This window comes from Chelonia mydas, chromosome 1, assembly GCF_015237465.2.
Source record: "Chelonia mydas isolate rCheMyd1 chromosome 1, rCheMyd1.pri.v2, whole genome shotgun sequence".
Taxonomy (NCBI): domain Eukaryota; kingdom Metazoa; phylum Chordata; order Testudines; family Cheloniidae; genus Chelonia; species Chelonia mydas.
In genome coordinates this window covers 337,369,471-337,389,980 of record NC_057849.1, presented here as the reverse complement: position 1 = coordinate 337,389,980, position 20,510 = coordinate 337,369,471, and the positions used below count along the sequence as shown (strand labels likewise).

Sequence of the window (20,510 nt, the reverse complement as noted above, 5' to 3'; positions counted from 1 at the left end):
AGTAACACCCATCTTCCCATGGTTCATGAATCACTCTGGAGCTTAGGCAGGAGATAGGTGCCCAAATGCCTTGAGGGAGGCAGGGGTGCGCATGCTCAGAGGCAGAAATTTATCCGCCGAGGGGACTTTCCCCCCTCTTTCTCTGTGCTTATTTGACCCCCATCCACATAGTAACTGAGGCCCAGATCTCCAAGGTATTCAGGTACCTAATTCCATTTGATTTCATTTGAGTTCATTGCCTAAATATCTTTGAGCAGTGGTTCTCAAACTATGGGGCGGGCCTCCCAAGGGAGGCATAGGAACGTGTTAAGGGAGGTGCGAGTTGTGTGCTTTTTGTTTTGTTTTGAAGAGCTCTGACTGACAGCCTAGTGCAGCTGGGGCTCGTGCAGACGGGCTGTGCACACCTGACAGCGGGAGCAGTTCCAGCAGGTCTCGGGCTCTCCTTACCTCCCTGCCACCCTGAATCTCTCACTGAGAGGCCTCCCAGGCAGAGGGTCCCCTTCCCGCTGCAATCTGTCACCTGGAGGCAGCAGCAGGGCTTGAGGGCTCCAAGGCTGACAGCTCCGGCTGTAGGGGCTCCGGCTGTCAGCCTCGGGGTGGCAGCAGCCGCACAGAAGTAAGGGTGTCAATGGGATGCTAATTCTGCTGTGAAAGGTGACATTAACAAATATCAATTTCCACATTGCTGCCCTTCTGTGCTGCTGCTGGTGTGGTGCTGCCTTCAGGGCTGGGTGCCCGGCCAGCAGCTGCTACTCTCCCCTCTGCCTTCGGAGCTGGGTGCCCGGCCAGCAGCCGCTGCTCTCCGCTCTGCTTTCAGAGCTGGGCGCCCGGCCAGCAGCTGCTGCTCTCCGCTCTGCCTTCAGAGCTGGGCACCCGGCCAGCAGCCGCTACTCTCCCCTCTGCCTTCCGAGCTGGGTGCCCGGCCAGCAAACGCTGCTCTCCCCTCCGCCTTCCGAGCTGGGTGCCTGGCCAGCAGCCGCTGCTCTCCCCTCCGCCTTCCGAGCTGGGTGCCCGGCCAGCAGCCATTGCTCTCCCCTCTGCCTTCGGAGCTGGGCACCCGGCCAGCAGTCGCTGCTCTCCGCTCTGCCTTCGGAGCTGGGTGGCCTGCCAGCAGCCGCTGCTCTCCCCTCCGCCTTCCGAGCTGGGTGCCCGGCCAGCAGCCGCTGCTCTCCCCTCCGCCTTCGGAGCTGGGCGCCCGGCCAGCAGCCACTACTCTCCGCTCTGCCTTCGGAGCTGGGCGCCCGGCCAGCAGTCGCTGCTCTCCGCTCTGCCTTCGGAGCTGGGCGCCCGGCCAGCAGCCGCTGCTCTCCCCTCCGCCTTCGGAGCTGGGCGCCCGGCCAGCAGCCACTGCTCTCCCCTCTGCCTTCGGAGCTGAGTGCCCGGCCAGCAGCCGCTGCTCTCCCCTCTGCCTTCCGAGCTGGGTGCCCGGCCAGCAGCCGCTGCTCTCCCCTCCGCCTTTGGAGCTGGGTGCCCGGCTAGCAGCCGCTGCTCTCCCCTCTGCCTTCCGAGCTGGGCGCCCGGCCAGCAGCCGCTGCTCTCCCCTCCGCCTTTGGAGCTGGGTGCCCGGCCAGCAGCCGCTGCTCTCCCCTCTGCCTTCCGAGCTGGGTGCCCGGCCAGCAGCCGCTGCTCTCCCCTCCGCCTTCCGAGCTGGGTGCCCGGCCAGCAGCCGCTGCTCTCCCCTCCACCTTCGGAGCTGGGTGCCCGGCCAGCAGCCGCTGCTCTCCCCTCCGCCTTTGGAGCTGGGTGCCCGGCCAGCAGCCGCTGCTCTCCCCTCCGCCTTCGGAGCTGGGCACCTGGCCAGCAGTTGCTGCTCTCTGCTCTGCCTTCGGAGCTGGGCACCCGGCCAGCAGTCGCTGCTCTCCGCTCTGCCTTCGGAGCTGGGCGCCCGGCCAGCAGCCGCTGCTCTCCCCTCCGCCTTCCGAGCTGGGTGCCCGGCCAGCAGCCGCTGCTCTCCCCTCCGCCTTCGGAGCTGGGCGCCCGGCCAGCAGCCGCTGCTCTCCCCTCCGCCTTCGGAGCTGGGCGCCCGGCCAGCAGCCACTGCTCTCCCCTCCGCCTTCAAAGCTGGGCGCCCGGCCAGCAGCCGCTGCTCTCCCCTCTGCCTTCCGAGCTGGGTGCCCGGCCAGCAGCCGCTGCTCTCCCCTCCGCCTTCGGAGCTGGGCGCCCGGCCAGCAGCCGCTGCTCTCCCCTCCGCCTTTGGAGCTGGGTACCCGGCCAGCAGCTGCTGCTCTCCCCTCCGCCTTTGGAGCTGGGTGCCCGGCCAGCAGCCGCTGCTCTCCCCTCCGCCTTCCGAGCTGGGTGCCCGGCCAGCAGCCGCTGCTCTCCCCTCCGCCTTCAGAGCTGGGTGCCCGGCCAGCAGCCGCTGCTCTTCCCTCCGCCTTCGGAGCTGGGTGCCCGGCCAGCAGCCGCTGCTCTCCCCTCCGCCTTCGGAGCTGGGCGCCTGGCCAGCAGCCGCTGCTCTCCCCTCTGCCTTCGGAGCTGGGTGGCAGTATATGTACTTGTGTGTGTAAATGATTACAGACACAAAGAAGGGGGGGGGTCCGATCAAATAAGTTTGAGAACCATTGCCTTAGAAGCTCTGGGCCTGAGTACCTGGCATCAGCGAACTGAACACCAGCTAAGGGTGCTATGAAAGTCACGCAGCCAGCAGCAGCTCTGCCTCAGACACATCTGCATGGCAGATCTCTTTAGGATTAGAAAAGCTCTCAAGTGCTGCTCTAACCCCACCCCAGGGGCTGCCGCTCTACTTGCTGATGCTGCTGAGTGAGTCTGCTCAAGAAAGCGGCAAAGGGACATTTTGTGTGTGTGTCTCCTTGCATTGCAAGCAGCAAGAAAGAGCAGGGAGAGAGAGAGTTAGCGCAAAAGAGAGATTTTCTAAAAGCTAATCTACAGGCACAGCGCAAAGCAAAATTTTGGCGCTAGCATTGACACTGGAGTTTAGTTTCATGAAAAGTGGCTTTTTGTCAAAATGGTGTTTTGTCACAAAAATGTCCTTTTAGTGTCAAAATAAATCTAAACTCAGAAGTTTTTCGACTTTCATTTGCTGTTAATAAAAACAAAAACAAACAGACAAACAAACGCTCTTTTTATGTTTGATTCTGTGGGGGGCTGAAAAATGCCAGGAAAAACGTAGGAAAAAATGTATTGTTTTCTTTTATTATTATTATTATTATTATATATTTTGCAGAATATAAAATACATTTTCCAACCAGCACTAGTGATCATGCAAAGTCCCTGTGGCAACTACCCCAATTGCTTCTGTGGAATAGTAACATTAGTTAGGAGAGCATTTAATGTCTTTCTGACTGTCTTCTGCTGTGATGTAGAAGCTGGAAGCCAAGAGGATCAGCCAGCACCATATGACCAGCATGTTCTCCCCATAACACCAGCAGATATGCTCCATGGCCCATAGCTGGGGCCCACCGATCCGGCATGGTGTACATCACAGACTAATTTAGACCCCTCTGGATGTGCTAGAGGGGAGTGAGGGCACCCGCACATCAAAGCCTCTGTGTAGAAGCTGTCCATGGTTTGGTTGTTAATACATCTGCAATTGAATTTGGGTCCTGATCCTAACACTCTTGCTCTCATTGAGCAGTACCCTAACTCAATGAGACAACTGACATCGGGTTAGGCTGTGAACCTCCTTCCTCCCCTTACCCATGTTGGTGAGCCATTACTCCTGTTGAGTAGCTCCATTATCAAGAATGGGGCTGCTCATGTGAGTAACTGAGTGGGAGAATCACTCAGCGTGGGTAAGGGTAGTAGAATCTAGCTCCAAATCAACTGTGGGTGCAAATCTGGGTTCCTGCCGCTCTCACAACCTGAGCAGCTGAGACCGTTGTGGGTGCAAAAACGTGGCTTACATTTACACCTGAAGCCTGGGAGGCCGTCATCGTGGATATACACACGCCACTCCTTTCACCTGGAGGCCAAGGGCAGGATTTGGCCCATAATGAAAGACTAACCAAGCCCTTGTAAGACCTGGATGAAACTGTTTGCAATAAAACATGCCCCTCTCCGAAGAAGATTGTGCACCTGGCTTTGGAGGAGGTAGGTTTAGCTGAAAACGGCAGCAAGGGGCTGAGTTTTTGTCAGCTTCCATACAGACGCTTTGCGTTCAGCTCAAGTTGGCGCCTATCACACAGCAGATTGCACCACAGGAAAGCCAGTGTCGCTTCCCATGTCACTCTCTGTTCACCACAGACACCTCCTGGCAGGGAGAGACCAGCCTTTGAGCCCGTCACTCCGGCAAGATGTGCAGCGTTCACGTTCTCACAATGTAGAGGGCCCCCGTGCTTTGGGCTTTTGGTTTTCAAAATGTTGACGTTTGGGGCGAGGAGCAGACCCCTCTTCTTGTGGTCAGAGTCAAAAGCACAGCTTGCAGTAAGTGAAACGGGGGGTGTGTTTTGGCAGTTATTCAAACTTGTTTCCCTTGCGAATCACCCGTCTGCTCTGCAGCTTGGCTGTGTGGGACGACGTCTGGGAGCAGTTCAGGCCACGGGGGTGTTAAAAGCTTGGGGTGCTCAACCACCGAACCACAGAGGATGATTCAGCAACTCAAATTATCTCACTTCCTCAGGCTGCTCCCTTTGGCTACGCTTGCGTGAGGGTGACACATGCACCCTATGTCCTTGTATGGACTATGACCCAGCTGGACGTTAACAGATACTGAATTTAGCCTGCATTAATTACAGACAAATCCTCAGCTAGCGCCTAGCCTGAGTAACTGGGCTGGACGTTTGGGATCTCGCCTGTCCCCTCAGGCTGTGGAATGGGAACAAAACCATTCGATGGGCATTACTTCAGCATCACAGCTGGAGTAACTCCCGCAGGCCTTGGGCACACCGCTAGGTAATGGTTGGTAGCTGGTTGAACTGTCAGAGATGGACGAGCTATCAGATCTTTTCGATTTGTATCTGCTACGCTGGGCTTGATTCTGATCTCACTTACGCCGATGTGAAACGGGGGAATGCCACTGGAATCAAGGCAGTTACACTGGTGTAACTGGTTACGCTGGTGGAAGAACCAGGCTCTGTGATTTGTTGACTCTTTCTCTCAGATTAACGACAACTGAGCAGTCACCAGATCAGTCAGCAGGATGGGGGTAAATCTTCTGCCGTTTGCTCATTTCTCAGGACAGGTGCAAGGATATGTTTTTTGCTTCTGGCACCCCTTAACACTGACCTGGTTCCATTGTCTATTGTGGGCTAACGTAACAAAAGCCTCCAAAACATCAGTGGCCCCTGAAGGAAACTAGTTTCATCTCATATGTTTTGACTTCCTGCATTTTCTTGGCAAGCTTCTCTAGGAGGCCACTGTAATACAACTTACCTAGGTGTGCACGATCCCTGGGTCTTCTCTCCCTTCGTGGTTCAGGAATCAGAGCTGGTGCACGTCTCTTAAATGTCTGGACATTTTCTCCTTTGTGAAAAGTGTTTGCTGTGTTTTGATCAGCTCTACCAGGGATTCCCATTTGGCAAACAAAGGGCGGGCTCATGACATCAGTGCACAAAAGAGGGGAAAAGCTGGTTGGACAGCGTCCATCCCATCCCAACTTTGGTTATAACCTCAGCCCCAGTGAACATGGCACTACTCTAGGGGCAAAGTGTCATTTGAATACCCAGCAACCCAGCCAGGGAAATCCATGCTTTGTGTTTGCCTCTCAGATCTCAGCTCCAATATATTGCTCTTCTTCCCTACCTGGTTTCCCACGACGTCAGTCCAACTGAGCATGTAGGGAGAGCAGAAGTAAAAATCTGCCACATGAAGCTGAGTGGAGAAGAGTGGTCACATTATAGCATGTCTAGCTATGTTTCTTACATAGGTGTCTGGCCCCTATTACCATAGTTATCTGAGCACCTGATAATCTTTCATATATTTATCCTTGCAACATCCCTGTGAAGTAGAGACGTGCTCTAACCCCATTTTACAGATGGGGAACTCAAGCATGGAGGCCCAGATTTGTAAAGGTATTTCAGGACCGAAAGATTCAGAGAGGCACCTAGTGGGATTTCGAGAAGTGCCTACGCAGGTGAGGCACCTAACTCCTCTGGGAGTTGGGCACCTGGGTACTTTTGAAAATCCCACATAGGCATAGCCCTGACTCCATGGGTGCTCCCAGGGGAAAAAATAGTGGGTGTTCAGCACCCACCAGTCACAGCTGGGGCCCCCACTTGATCAGCGGAGGGAGGAGCTCGGGGGAGGGCAGAGAGCTGCGAGTGGGCGGGGGCCTCAATGGTGGAGCTGGGTCAAGAAGAGGTGGACTGAGGGCGGAGCCTCAGAGGAGAGGCCGGAGCAGGGGCAGGAAAGGGTGGAGTCAGCGCTTAAGCACCTATCTGCACTTTTAGGTGCCTGAATATCTGTGAAACTCTGGCCTCAGGTACCTAAATCCTTTGCAAATCTGTCCCAGAGAGACGAGTCCAAGGTCATACAGGAAGCATGTGGTGGAGCCTGGACTTGAATCCAGGTCTCCCAAGTTCTAGGGAGGTGCCCAGCCACTAGACCATCTTTCTTCTGCATGTAGCAATTGTTTGCGTTTGACCAGAGCTTCTGCACTAAAAGCTAAGGAAATACAGTACTTCCTCCAGCGTTTCGCTGAACCATCTTGAGAATGTCAGGAGATAGTGTTACAGATGGGAGATGGAGTTTGCATGTCTAATGAGTGAAGATATTAGAGACACAAGGTGGGTGAGGTAATATCTTTTATTGGACCAGTTTCTGTTGGTGAGAGAGGATGGCTATTTAGAGATGGTTTGTAAGGGTAGGGGGAAGGAGAAATGGGAACCATTTAGGCAACAGTTCAGAACGATACCATTCAAATTAGACTTTTCAAACCCAGCTCTGAATTTCTTGAAAGTCTTGGATCTCAAAGGTTTTGTTCATCCCATTGGAGATATGGGCTGACCACAAAGTTGAGATCCAAAGCTTCCTATAAGGGAGGGGTGTTGGTAAATAAGGTTTTGATTTGGGTTCATTTCTAATTCATCTGACAATGCTAATAATGAAACTTGTCTTAGTTCCTCAGTGTGGAACACCAGACAGGATTAGGTAATAGAAAGAAACCTCAGAGCCAAAACTCAGAAGAAAATCAAAGTAGGAGACAAGGAGCCAGTTCAGATATTAAATGTGATATGCTTTTAAGAGGCAATCAGTGATGTATCTATTTGGCAGTATTTCTACTTGAGGGGGAGCAAGTGAAATGGCAGAAATTGTATGTCTGCAATGCAAATCCACAGTACTATGAAGTTGAATCTGAGCCAAAAGACAGCTCAGTTCAACAGTTATTCTGGTATAACCCTGAGCATACTGTTGGTACTCATTAAGGGATGGTGCTGAAATCTGGGATCTTGGGGACATCATTGTACATGTGTATATCTCTATTGTTACAGACATACTTGCTGACAGGTATTTTGAAATAAATGTCCAAAATAATTGAAACTGGCATACTTATATAGCGTTATTTTGACAAATAAAATTTGCAGAATTTTAAAATATCCTGTGCAGAATTTTTAATTTTTTGGCACAGAATTCCCCCAGGAGTAGAATAGGCTTCTCTGGAATTCAACAAGCAGGAAGTGAAGTGATTTTATTTCTATTGATGTAGATCTTTTTTTAAAACCTGCTCATCCATCATTCTAGGTTAAAGTACAGAAAGACCAACCCTTTCAAAGTTAGAGGGCTAAAAATGGACTCCTAACTCTGAATGTAAGAACCTAATGGGAAGTTTCCTTCTATCAGCAGTGCTGAGCACTCACAGCTCCCATTGACTTCAATGCAAGCAGCAGGTGCTGAGCACCAGTAAGAACCAGGCCATCCTCTCTTACATGCCCAATTAAGGATTTAGGTGTGGGATTTTCAAAAGCACACAGGATTGGCCTAACTCTGCTCCTGCTGGAGTAAATGGGAGTTTAACCATTGACTTCAATGGGAGCTACGTTTAAGCCAACACTGAGTGCTTTTTAAAATAACACACTGGGTGCCTAAATTTAGGCCCCTGTAAGCATATTTGGAACATGATGGTGGATGTTATACCTCCCTGTTATTCCCATGCAACCCCCTTTGTCACTAAGAGGAGAATTTGGCTCTTTTCTTTGATCCAGTTTTCCTTCTTATAATATCAATTTTTTCTCTTAGATACTAAAGGCCTGACGCTCAGCTGGTATAAACTGGCATAGCTCCATCGACTTCAATGGAGCGAAAGTGAGATACACCTGCTGAGGATCTGGGCCCACGATGCACAAGCAAATCCCATTACTGACATCAGCGGGAGGTGTGTGCTCCCACGTAAGGGTACAATTTGGTTTTACAGTTGCTGTTGGGCAGAAATAGACGTTAGTCCATAGCACAGGTTTTAATACTCAAATGCGTCCTGACTTTGGTTCCTTACCACCTGGTTGAAATGCCCCCGAAGAACACGCAGCAGAGTGCCCGTCACAATTTGAATGGCTTTTCTGAGTGTGTCCTGTCTTTGTTCCCCTTAATCACATTTACACTCACTCGCCAATCATACACAACATTTTATTAAACTGTACAAACAGCACTGACATTTTAAAAATTCATGTTAACGAATCTAATTAAACATGATGACTAGCGGCAAACAGTATGCACAGATTTCGCCTACATTTCATACAGCACAAACAACGACTTCTCAAGAGGCAGGAGACTCACATTCCTGGGATAGTCTTTTAACAGCAAGGTGGTTTTCTTTTCTGTCTTAGATTTTCATACTGCTGCCCATCACCGTACTATGGTGAGTGCCCATTCCCTCACATGGGACCATGGTCACTGACACTGATGTCCAGAACGTGGTTGTACAGGTAGAAAGCCTATGACAGTTTTAATTGAATCAAGTCATTAACATGACATTGCCCTTGGAAATCTCTAAATATTCATACAAATCCTCAGCTGGAATAAACCAACATAGCTCCACTGAACTCAACAGAGCAGAGAATCTGGCTCTTTATTCCTGCTTTGACATGATAACCAGGGTAAATATTTCCATTAGACTATTAGTGAAAAGCAGTAACTTAGAGGCATTAGATTTCTCCATTTATCTCTTGAATGGCAACTAAATAAGTAGGATGATGGTTTTGCAAATCTCAGAAGACAGCGTACATTTATTGTAAAGGATTTCCACTAAAATCTCATTACTGCTACGATATTTTTTTGCCCGAAACAGAACATAATAGGTCAGCAACTTGCTGTCAACAGTTGAGAGAAAATAATTGCCATTATCATGCAATGTATTGTCTCATCTTTAGAGTGTCGTGTGCAGTTTTGTACCTTGGTTCAGGTCCCTGCTGAATACCAAAGAGCAGGGGCAGCATCATTTGTAGCAGTATTTAGTTGTTCAGTCTTTGAAAGTAATGAATACTATCTTTCAAGTTAATACCTACAGGACAATGACTGGAGGCCCAAATCCCTAAATTATGTTTTGGGGGAGAGTCTCTCCATATTCCTGACCAGGTGTTAGGAAGAAGAGACTCCCCCAAAGAGAATCCAGCCCTGATTTTACCCTGAATCTGGCAGATGCTGGGACAGGAGCTTAGAGCAGCGTTTCTCAAATGCGGCCACCATGGCCTTTTCTTGCTATCAGAGGCCCCTGGGATGTGTGTGTGTGGGGGGGAGTGAAAGCCCCTCCCTCTCCCTGTTGCTCTTGGATGCACCACCTTGGTATCAGTTGCTGGGGCTGCCAGCAGGGGTTGGGCCCTGCCCCCCTCTGGAGACAGCTGGGGCACAATGCTGGAGGAGCAGACAGCCGGTGAGTTCCCCACCTTCCCAAGGGCGGTGGGGCTCAGGCTTTGGGGTTCAGTCCTGGGGTGGTGGGCTGGCAGGCTCTGGCTGTGGGGCTTCGGGCTCCAATCCCAGGCTTCAGCTGCACAGTGGCAGGCCCTAGGCTCAGGGTGGCAGGACTTCAGGCTCTAGCTCCCCCTGCCTCCCTTAGCCCCTCATCCAGGGCTTAATTTGTCCCCAGGCTTGGCAGGGCTGAGTAAGTCTGCTGTGAAAAGCAGTATTTGTACGTTAATATCACTTTTCACAATGGACTTACTAGCTAGCAATAAATAAATTATAATGATATGGACGTGCATATGTGCATATTTAATTGTTTTTCTTAAAGCTGATTAAGTATTTTAGAGAAAAGTGTGAGAGCGGCCACCAGCAAGAGTTGGTGGCTGCACTCTGAGGCCATGAAAAATTTTGTCCTGAGAACCCCTGGTTTAGAGAGTTCTGTTTGAATGAACACCCATAGGGTACGTCTACCTTTGGAGCTGGGGGTGTGATTCCCAGCTCAAGGAGACAGACCCACACTAGCTCTGATGGAGCTGGCGGGCTAAAGATAGACTGAGATGCCGTGCTGTGAGATGGCGGGCTAAAGATAGACTGAGATGCTAGGCATGAACTTGGGGCAGCTCGATCCTCCCGCTGCTTGCACCGCCACAGCTATGCTCTAATTTTAGCGCGCTAGCTCAATCAGAGCTAGCGTGGGTATGTCTCCTCGAGCTGCGAATCGCACCCACAGCTTGAAGCATAGACACACCCATACAGTGCAGATGTGAGGAATAAAGCTCAGAGCTGAGCCTCAATGCATTGAAGTAGAGCTTGATTTTTAGTCTGTGGTTTGAAGATCACGTATACATGTCCCCAGCCTGCGCAAGTGTAAATCCCTGCATGCACACCTAGGCAAATCTAACATTTATGTCCATGCAAGTGTTGGAATTTGCACCCACAAAGCCTGTCTGTCCCAAGGTTTTTTTGTGTGGGCAAATTCTAGCTCTTGCACAAATAAAGGCATTTTTAAAGCGTGCAGGCCGGTGTTTGTCTTCGCCGAGTGCATGTAGGTGTACATGCAATTTTACAGGTGCACAGGTGGGGGCTGAAAAGAGACCTACCTGGAAAGGTAGTCTTCTAGGATGTCCAATTCTTGAACACACAACCCTTTACTCAATGGAAATTTGGCCTCAATAAGAACGTTAGGACTGGACACTGGAGTAGCAAATCTGAAACGCACCGCTAGGGCCGAAATGTGGTTGTCTTACTCACACGAGGAGTCCCACCGGCTATGTGTGTGAGTAAGGTGAACAGGATTTTGTATCTACTCCTTTTCTATTGCCTTCAAATTCAAGAGCATGCAGAAAAGAGAGCGAGACCAAGAGAGACCAGAAAGAGAGTTGGCCATTCGTGAAGTACGTTTGGCATCTGCTACAGGATACAACCAGGTGGAAACCCACAAACACGGTATCAGCTTTCACTGGTGAGTGCTTCTGTTCAGGTCCTCGTCAAAGTGAACCATTCTTGGTTTTCAGTTGATAGAAGTGTTACTCAAATCAATTCACAGAATTCCTTTAGCGAGGAAGGTGCCGGGGAGGGCAGATCTCAGGATAACATCCTCTCCATTTTAGGGTTCACAAATGAAAAGTTGCTGAACATATTCTGGTCCATGCTGTTAATCAGCGCTCTGTCTGCACACGACAGTCTAGGTTTTTCATTGAGAAATTCCTTGTCAAAGTTGCTACAGTCACTTGTGGATTTCTTCAAGAAGGAAAAAGGAAAGAACGAAAAAACAGTTGTTTCTTTTCATAGCATTTACCATTCATCTAAATCTAATCTAATGGTATATTTAAGGCACCCATACCTTTGGGATCTAAGGGCACGTCTACACAGTGTAGACAATTCCTACATCCACGAAAGGGTTTTTGCGTTGATGTAGTTAATCCACCACTCCAAGAGGCGGTAGATAGCATGACAGAAGAATCCTTCCACTGATCTAGCCAAGTCTACACTAGCGGTTAACTATGGTGCTCAGGGTGCAACATTTTTCACAGTGCTGAGCGATGTAGTTAGTTCGATCTAATTTTTAAGTGTAGACCAGACCTAAGTATCCATCATCCTGGTATTGGTTACCTTGGTATCAGTGTGGTATCAAAGTATCCAGAACCTTGGTGTCAATCACCTACCTCTCACCGTGATATCTAAGTACTGTAAATGGGAGTACAGATTATATGGGCAACAGTGTGACTCCAGTGAATTCTATCATGTAGGGATATTAGAGAATTGGTTTCTCTTTCTGTAAAACAGGGATAATTATGCTTATGTATCAGTCTGTGCAGGCTAATTAACCTGTGTTTGGAAATAACTTTGAAGGTAAAATGCTCGACATAAATGCTGTGTTGTAAGTACTATACAAATGCTATTGCTGTTATTGACAACATGAGCTGTTGGAGGGAGGGATAGCTCAGTGGTTTGAGCATTGGCCTGCTAAACCCAGGGTTGTAAGCTCAATCCTTGAGGGGGCCATTTAGCAGTCTGGGGCAAAAATTGGGGATTGGCCCAGGGTTGGACTAGATGATCTCCTGAGGTCCCTTCCAACCCTGATAGTCTATGATTCTATGAGTGTTCTCCAGATTTCACAGAGAAGCTGATGGTTTGATTTGGCCTTGTACCTTAATTCTGTGTGCCATCATGAAGCAGAATCCCATGGAGCCAGTGCTTAATTTGTAATGAAAGATGTGCCGGGGCTCAAATAGTTTTTTTACATTCATAATGGAAGCAGAAAGCCCAGAGTGGGTGGGGCTATGAACTACCAAGCCTAGAGGTGCCGGGACTCAGCCCTGGCAAGCCCTGGCACAAATTAAGCACTGCATGGGGCACCAGAAGTTAGGTTCAGCATGTTCACATTTGGATGTCTATGGTTAGGTGCTTCTGTGTATACTTAGGCACTTAACCAAAGGCCAACATTGTCTATCCTGTGTGTCCAAAGTCAATCCATGTTGAGGAATCAGGGCCTGATCTGCAGAAGCAAAGAGTTCCCACAACTCCACATGAAGTCAATGAAGCACGTGGGAAATCAGCACAACTAAAAACAAGGCCCTCGGTGCCTAAATGTGGGTTGAAGTCCCTGACATTAGATCCCGGAGCTTGAAAATTTTGCCCAGTGTGTCTGACTAGGGGCGACTACATTTGGAAGTGTTGGTCTGAATCCCGCTGGTGCTCTCCAGGCAGGCTGTTCTGATTGGCTGTTGGTGCCAGCTTCAGTGCTGGTAGGGAGAACCAGTGGCATAGCCACAGGTGGGCCTGGGTGGGCCATGGCCACCCCCCCACAGCCCCAGCTCTGCTCTGGCCCCAAAGCTTGTCTGCTCTGCCTGCCCACCCAGCGCTCCTGATGGGGAGCGGGAGCTTGCCCCGTGCCACCCGCCCACCCAGCGCTCCAGCCGGGGAGTGGGGTCAGGGCATGGGGGCTTGCTCTGCTCTGCCCGCCTCGTGCTCCTGCTGGGGCTGGGTGGGTGAAGCGGGGAAAGCCCCAATGCCCTGAGCCCACTCCCAGGCTGGAGCGCCGGTGGGGTGGGCGGAGTGGAGAAAGTCCCCCACGCACCCGCTCCACTCCCCGACAGGAGCACTGGGCAGGCAGAGCGGGTAGGGGCACGAGAGCACCCATTTTTCTGGGGTCCCGGGTTGGCCCAGGGGCTAATCCGCCACTGGGAGGAGGGCGAGTGAGCGGGTGGCCGGCGGAAGTAGAGGAGATCTTCAAAAAAGGCAGGCCCACTGCCTGGGGGAACTGGGCCCGGTGTGGGGCGGTGGCACCTGGAAGAGAGCCGGGAGCCGTGCGTGCTGGAAAGCAGTGTCTCCTCCCAGAGTTTGGTGCGCACCCGGGGCCCCGGGGAGCCCCTGGGCAGTGGGTCCATCCATCGCCCCCCGCAAGGCCAGCTGCATGAGGTGAGGGTAAGCAGGCCCCCCATCCCTCCTGCCCTCCCAGCCCTCCCATAATTGCCCAACCACCCGCAGTCAGGGCCCACCCAAATAGCCTATGCTGGCCTCGCCACTGGGGAGAACGCACAGTTCAGGAACAAAAGAATGTGGTAAGAAAAGCGTTTTGATCTGAGGAACCTAAGAATAGTCCTTACCACTCTGGGTTTGAATGGTGGTTCCATCGCCCGCTCTTCTAGAACCTCCCAGTTTATCTCCTGGAAAAAGGCATGCTGGCGGATGTTCCCCTTAGCTCCGAGCCTCCTCTCCGGTTCTCGCACGAAAAGCTGGAAGTTAGCAGAGAGCGGAGCACCTTACTCTTCTGTGGATAGCACCGTCTTCACTAGCACCCACGTAGCCATGGTAGGTGTCACCCATGGTACCTCTTTACTCAGTGAAAACGTGAATCTTGCAGGCAAAGTGGTGCTGATTCCTAGCCCCCATGCAAAGCGGGAAGCTGAATCATCTTGTCCTGGTCCTCATTATTTCACTTTGATACTTGAGGCCAATTTTTCAATGTCAGCCATTAAGCTGTGCCCTCAAAACGTGCAGGTGCACAAGCAAATGGTGAATTGTGTGTACAAAATAGGTGCTTAGATGCACGATTACTGCACCTGTTTGCCTGTGCAAATGCCTGTACAATGACGTGTGTGTACAATTACGGGTTGTGAGGATGAATATTTTGTAGATAAAGCTGAGGCATGAGTATTGGGAAAATTAGGCCTTGATGGCTGGAATATTCATATGGCAGGTGTTGCCCACCTTCATTTTTACCAAGCATTCCAGTCATCTGGTCCTGCATTTTATGGGATCTCCGAATCAGAAAGGCTGCTAAGAGGTGGCAAAGCTACTTAAAAATCGCTCCTTGCGGTCTGTGTGTTGTCTTACCTTCTGTCGGCACTTTTACCACGACACCTCAGCCCAGGGGCACCGGAAAACCGGGGCTATGCCCTCCCACTTTTTACCAGCCGTAAGGACAAGCAACAGGGGAAAGGAGTGGGGCCTCAGGGGAAGGGGCAGTGTAGGGGTGGGGCCTCAGGGGAAGGGGCAGTGTGGGGGGCGGGGCCACGGTTTGGGCGCCCGTGGCCCCCCACTGTTAGGAAGCTTCCACTGTCCCTGCCATGGCCACAGGTTCCCTTGTTTATCAAGATCAACTGAAAAGACAGAAGACTTTTCTATCCCTGGAAGAAGACGGGTTGTCTATGACACAGATTTTCAAAAGAGCTGAGCTCTTCTGCAGGCCCCTAAACGAAATGGCATGTAGAGTGGGTCAGGAATGTTTTGACAAAATGCATTTTCACTCGAAAATGCCAATTTGACAAAAATGAGACTTTCTGTAGGTGGGCAGTGTTGTGGTAGGCATGTTGGACCCAAGGTATTAGAGAGTCAAGGACATATCAGGTTTGATGAAACTTTCATGGGGAAAGGTAGCTTAGTCCAGGATGGAATTTCTGGTTAGAGAGAGAGAGAGAGAGAAAAAAAGACTATTCCCTCCCAACATCCAAAAAGACCAGTGACTATAGAATCTGTTGAGATGTGGGTAACCTAAGTTCAAGACCCATCTCTCCCTGACTCAGACCAGGAGCTTGAACCTGGGTCTCCCCATCGTGGCTAACCACCAGGCTACTGGCTCCAGTGGCATGGGTCTCTCTGTGTGTGTTTCCATGAAAATCGTTCAAAGGGCTCTGTTCTCATCCCCGAACAGGACAATTTTTTTTAAATCTCAGAAACATTTGCGTGACAGGAAAACCATTTCCTGCCCAGTGCTAGGGGCCACATTGTCCAAAGTGCTCAGTGCCCATCAGCTCCCATTGTTCTCAACACAAGAAACTATCTGGGCAATCTGGCCCCCCACCAGTTGTCGGTGCTGAGGTCTTTTGAAAAACTGGCCTTTTATCTGGGGTGGGACCATGTCTTTTGTGTGCATGCTCGTTAGCAAGCAAACACACAGTTGCTGCTCAACAACTAATAAACAACAGTAAGGTCTAGGGCCAAAGGTAGCCACTGAAGAATCGGATGGAAGGAAATCCCAGCTACAGAATGGAGTCTTGGGTTGTGCACCAGCAAATCATAACCTGGCCACAGTGCTGAAATAGACCAAAGGAGATTGATTGCGCAGCTATAATTCAGCTATACAGAGTCCCCTCCGCTAAATTAAATGCTTATGCTAATGAATCTAAAGACTACCACATGTTTAACTATACAAATTCAGTGCTAATGGGAAGTGGCCAATAACCAGGATAATTGTCTCTTTCTCAGAAAGGGAGTTTAGTGTTTGGCAATAAGGATGATTTTTATTTCTTATACTACATTAAATAAAGCTAACAAAGGCTCAGTCTGCTTGTGCAGAAAGATGGCACCAAGAGACACCTAGTCAGGCCTCCATAATCTCTGTCTCACATGCTGTGCATTGTTTGAGCCAGCATGTTTGTACTTTATTTATTATTCTTATTATGGTGGTTCCTAGAAGCCTGAGTCCTGCTGTCCTAGGTGCTGTATATATATAGAACAGAGAATCCTCTTTCTCCATTATTATTATTGATGGCGCATGGTGCATTACCATGTGACTTTACTGACATATAAATAACATGGTCCTTCCCCCGAGTCCAAACCAGAAAGACTAATGTGAGATATGAGAGAACAAGGCGGGGGATGGAGACAACGTGGAGATGAATGTAGGCGTTAAGATTCAGGGGGCCTGGGATCAGGTCCATTGTGCTCTGAGATCCTCAGACAAAGCACTGTCTATAATCGTGCATCCAGCTTTGGTCCCCCCACTACAGAAGGGATGTGGACAAATTGGAGAGAGTACAGCGGAGGGCAATGGAAATGATTAGGGGGCTGGGGCACATGACTTACGAGGAGAGGCTGAGGGAACTGGGGTTATTTAGTCTGCAGAAGAGAAGAGTGACAGGGGTAGCCTTCAACTACCTGAAGGGGGGTTCCAAAGAGGATGGAGCTCGGCTGTTCTCAGTGGTGGCAGATGACAGAACAAGAAGCAATGGTCTCAAGTTGCAGTGGGAGAGGGTTAGGTTGGATATTAGGAAACACTGTTTCACTAGGTGGGTGGTGAAGCACTGGAATGGGTTTCCTAGGGAGGTGGTGGAATCTCCATCCTTAGAGGTTTTTAAGGCCTGGGTTGACAAAGCCCTGGCTGGGATGATTTAGTTGGTGTTGGTCCTGCTTTGAGCAGAGGGTTGGACTAGATGACCTCTGAGGTCTCTTCCAACCCTAATATTCTATGATTCTATGTGATTATTTCTCACCATAGTACTAAGGCCATTTCTCTGCACACCAGTGAGAAGATGCAAACATCAAGGAGAGATGTTAGCATTTGGCAAAAAGGATCTGACCTGTAATAGTGGAAGTGCTGTGTCTTCTTACCTTCACTAGGATGTCTTTTGCATCCTTATTGAGCCAGCGAGGGTAGAATGGATTATCCATGCGGATGGACTGGAAAAGCTCCTCTTCATCTTGGCCATGGAAAGGAGACTGGCCAATCAGCATCTCATACAGAAGGACACCAAAGGACCACCAGTCAACCGCAGTGTTGTATTTCTGTCCCAGCAAAATCTATGTCAGAGGGAGATTGGCAGGGAGTGAGAAAGGCAGACACAAAACACTTGACATTAATAGTCTATCCTCTAGATGCTGTCCATTAGTGGCAGACTTGGACCCCTCTACAGCTGCTTTGTGCTGCTTAGGCAGAGCAAAACAGGCATGATGCTATTTTAAACAGCCATTGGATGATTTTCCTCAGTAACCTGCAGATGGCATAGACTTACCGGTGCACCCTTCCTCACAGTTGCCAGTGTGGGGTGTGTGTGGTCAGAGCAGCTCTAAATCACAGCAACCCCAGGCTTCCTGAACCCTCCCTTTGGGCCATACACAGCTGGGTATAAGTCAGGGGCTTCCCTGAGGCTTCTTTAACTGGTCCATGGCCCCTAACGGAATCAGGGACAGAAAGGTGACGTAAAGACCCCTTTGCACCATCCCTCTTCCACAAGCTGCACCCGGAGCAGGGATGCAGCTGCGGATTTGGGCCAAGGACTTGGAGAAAGCAATTAACTGGCATCATCGTCGTCGTCATCAAGTGGATAGGGAACCAGCCTATGGGTCAGAAGACCTGGGTTTGCCAACGAGCTAGTGTGTGACTGTGGGCAAATCACTTAATCTGTCTGTGCCTCAATTTCCTTAGCTACAAAAAATAGGGATAATAACAATACTTACCCACCTTTGAAATCTATGCCTGAAAAGCTGTATACAGTAAGTATAATTTTACTACGCAGTTCGCTTTCCTGAAACAATAGAAGACTAGTGCAATCTGCTGCAGCAAAAATAGTCACACGGCTAGCAGGTAAAGGTGTGCCAAAGTTACATTCTAAACGCTGCTGGTTTTCTGCTTACAAACATGGAGCTAAACTGTTGAGCTGCAACTTGGGAAGTAGTGCCAGCCCCACATTCTTTTGCAAAATTCATCAGAAAAAGAAAAATTAACTCAGACTTGTGAGTTCCATCGTTTAAAGAAAAAACCAGTTTGTGAGGTGCGTCGTGGGGCTTATTTGACTCATCAGAGCTGCATTTTAAAGAACTGAATTTGGAACTGATTAGTAGTCTATACCAGTGTTTCTCAGACTGTGGTCTGTGAATCACTTGCTGGTAGCCCACAGAGAGCAGGTCATATAATGTTAGCCCCACCTCGTTACTAGCTTCTTCTACAGGCATCCATGCTCTTCGTTATAAAGAAAAGCCCTGAGGCCTGGGGAAGCAGCTGAAGATAAGAAGGAAGGAGCCAGCCTAGCTGCATGTAATGTAATTGGTGTAATTCCCACAGGGATGTTGCACAATTGTGAATAGGATCTTTATTAGGAGGGGTGGCAGTCTGCTAATCACACATTGTTTGTGTGGGAGAGGTAACCAATAGATTATGGACCTACTTCTCTGTTACATACAGTTAATAGTGGGGGAAGCAAAATGTATGTGTGTGTTGGTGGGGGACAGAGCTAGTAGGGAACCTGTTATTCTGCTCCAATAGCCTGAGTCTTTGCCCTGGCATTGGACCAGTTTAGAGCAGCCCAGGGGCTGCTCTAAAATGCACCAGTGTGTTATTCCCTAGGGACCATATGCCAGCTGACTTTGTGCTCTGCCAGTCCTCTTGCCCATCCTAACACACATCCCCACCCCCAGCACTAGGGTCTGCAGGAGAGGAGTAATAGGAAGCAACTCTGCTGGCTCTATGCTGGTTGGGGATTCCCCCATGCTAGGAAATATCACTGCAAAGGTGGTAGAATAGGTCAGAGAAACTTGTCTGACCTGGTTGTTAGGATGTGGTTCACTAGGTGAAAAGTTTAAACCTCTGGTCTTCAACATGGTGTAATAGCATCTGACATTTTGAGAAATCAAAATCAAAACCGCCAGAATAAAGTTTAAAAATAAAATAATGAGCTCAAGTGTCCACAGTCATCCAGTCGTTTTTACAGAGTTTTGTTAGGTTTTGTTATTTTATCTTTTACCACTGACAATGCTTTTTCTAATTACGTTAATGTGCAACTGGCCAGAAAGTTGCCTATCCATGCACTATACCTACTTCAGCCCCACACCAATACACAAAGCCTCTGTCAGCTGCACCTTAATGAACAAGGGTTTCATTTCACTCCACGGTTTATCGCTGTATTGGATAGATTTTTGATTCACAGAAGACAATGCCTCTGACAGCTTGTTTGCAACAATGACTCAGAAACTTCTTGGTTCCCAAATCCCTATTCAAACAGGGTTCAATTTCCACAGCAGGAGGTGCAAAAATAATCGTGTAATAGTCTAGTGCCATGTCTTGTAAGGTTTGCTGTAAGCAGCTACATGGGATCTTTAATGTGTTCACTAGCCCCAGCTGTAATTTTACAAGCTGTCCTCTGGTGTGGTGGAATCACTCTAAGTTACCCCGGAAAGGAATGGGACAGCACAGAGGGAATTTCACTCAGCTATTAATAGTGCATAAACTAAGTTTCATGTTACTGGCAATCACATGGCCATATTGAAGGCAATGAGTTTACAACGATGTAATGAGAGCAGAATTTGGCCCGGCAAACCTACTGTGATATGATTGGTCCAGTTCTGCTCCCATTTACATCTGGAGTAACTCCCCTGTAGCCAGAATCTGGGTGATTGTATGTGAGCCCAGAAATGACCCTTTTCTCGAGATAAGCCAGAGCAAGAAGAATATAACCCCATGCCCAGTTGTGAGTGAGCAAGGCCAAGTTAGAAAGCACTTCAGCGTGAGCAATTTGGGAGGTGGCAAAGACACAGGCGTGGGCTTGCTGGCATTCATTCTTTGAATTGTAAGGGCTCTATCCTGTAGACTTTATGAAGGTAAATCTTCCACTGAGGCCAATGAGATAGGGCAACATGACAGAATTCCAATGCCAGACCTAGGATAGAGACATGATAAGTCAATGAGCATTTTACCAGAGTCAGATTGCTGTGTGAAGCCTCAAATGCAATTGTACCTCTATAGCATGGGCTACATTCAGTCTGCAGTGGCCGTCCAGGAGCTGCCCCCTGTAAGGACCTCTGGGAGAGTCAGCCAGAATTCTTCCTGGGGGCTCTGAGGAAACGACATCACCTTTCAGAGGGTTCCCTCTAGGGCCCCTGGCCCAGCCCTTACCTCTCCCCTTTCCACCCTTTTTCAGACAGCTACTGCCCACTGTAACTTGCCCATATTAAGGGGCTCAAGAAATGGAGGGGAAGTTCATTGCGGCTCCTCCCCTATGCTC

The 20,510-nt window shown here is 49.6% G+C and overlaps 1 protein-coding gene across 5 annotated transcripts in view; it reads right to left on the bottom strand.

The window, feature by feature from the left end:
* Positions 1 to 8,503: 8,503 nt before the first annotated feature.
* PRKCQ (protein kinase C theta) overlaps positions 8,504 to 20,510 on the bottom strand; it is an 85,072-nt gene continuing 73,065 nt past the window's right edge. For all 5 annotated transcript variants that reach the window (XM_037889349.2, XM_037889350.2, XM_037889351.2 and 2 more), the window contains 3 exons: positions 17,125 to 17,313; positions 13,899 to 14,027; positions 8,504 to 11,529 (listed from right to left, as the gene is read on the bottom strand). In XM_037889349.2, the coding sequence (XP_037745277.1) occupies positions 11,374 to 11,529; positions 13,899 to 14,027; positions 17,125 to 17,313 (474 nt within the window). In that variant the 3' untranslated portion in view covers positions 8,504 to 11,373. The remainder of the gene's footprint in view (positions 11,530 to 13,898; positions 14,028 to 17,124; positions 17,314 to 20,510) is intronic.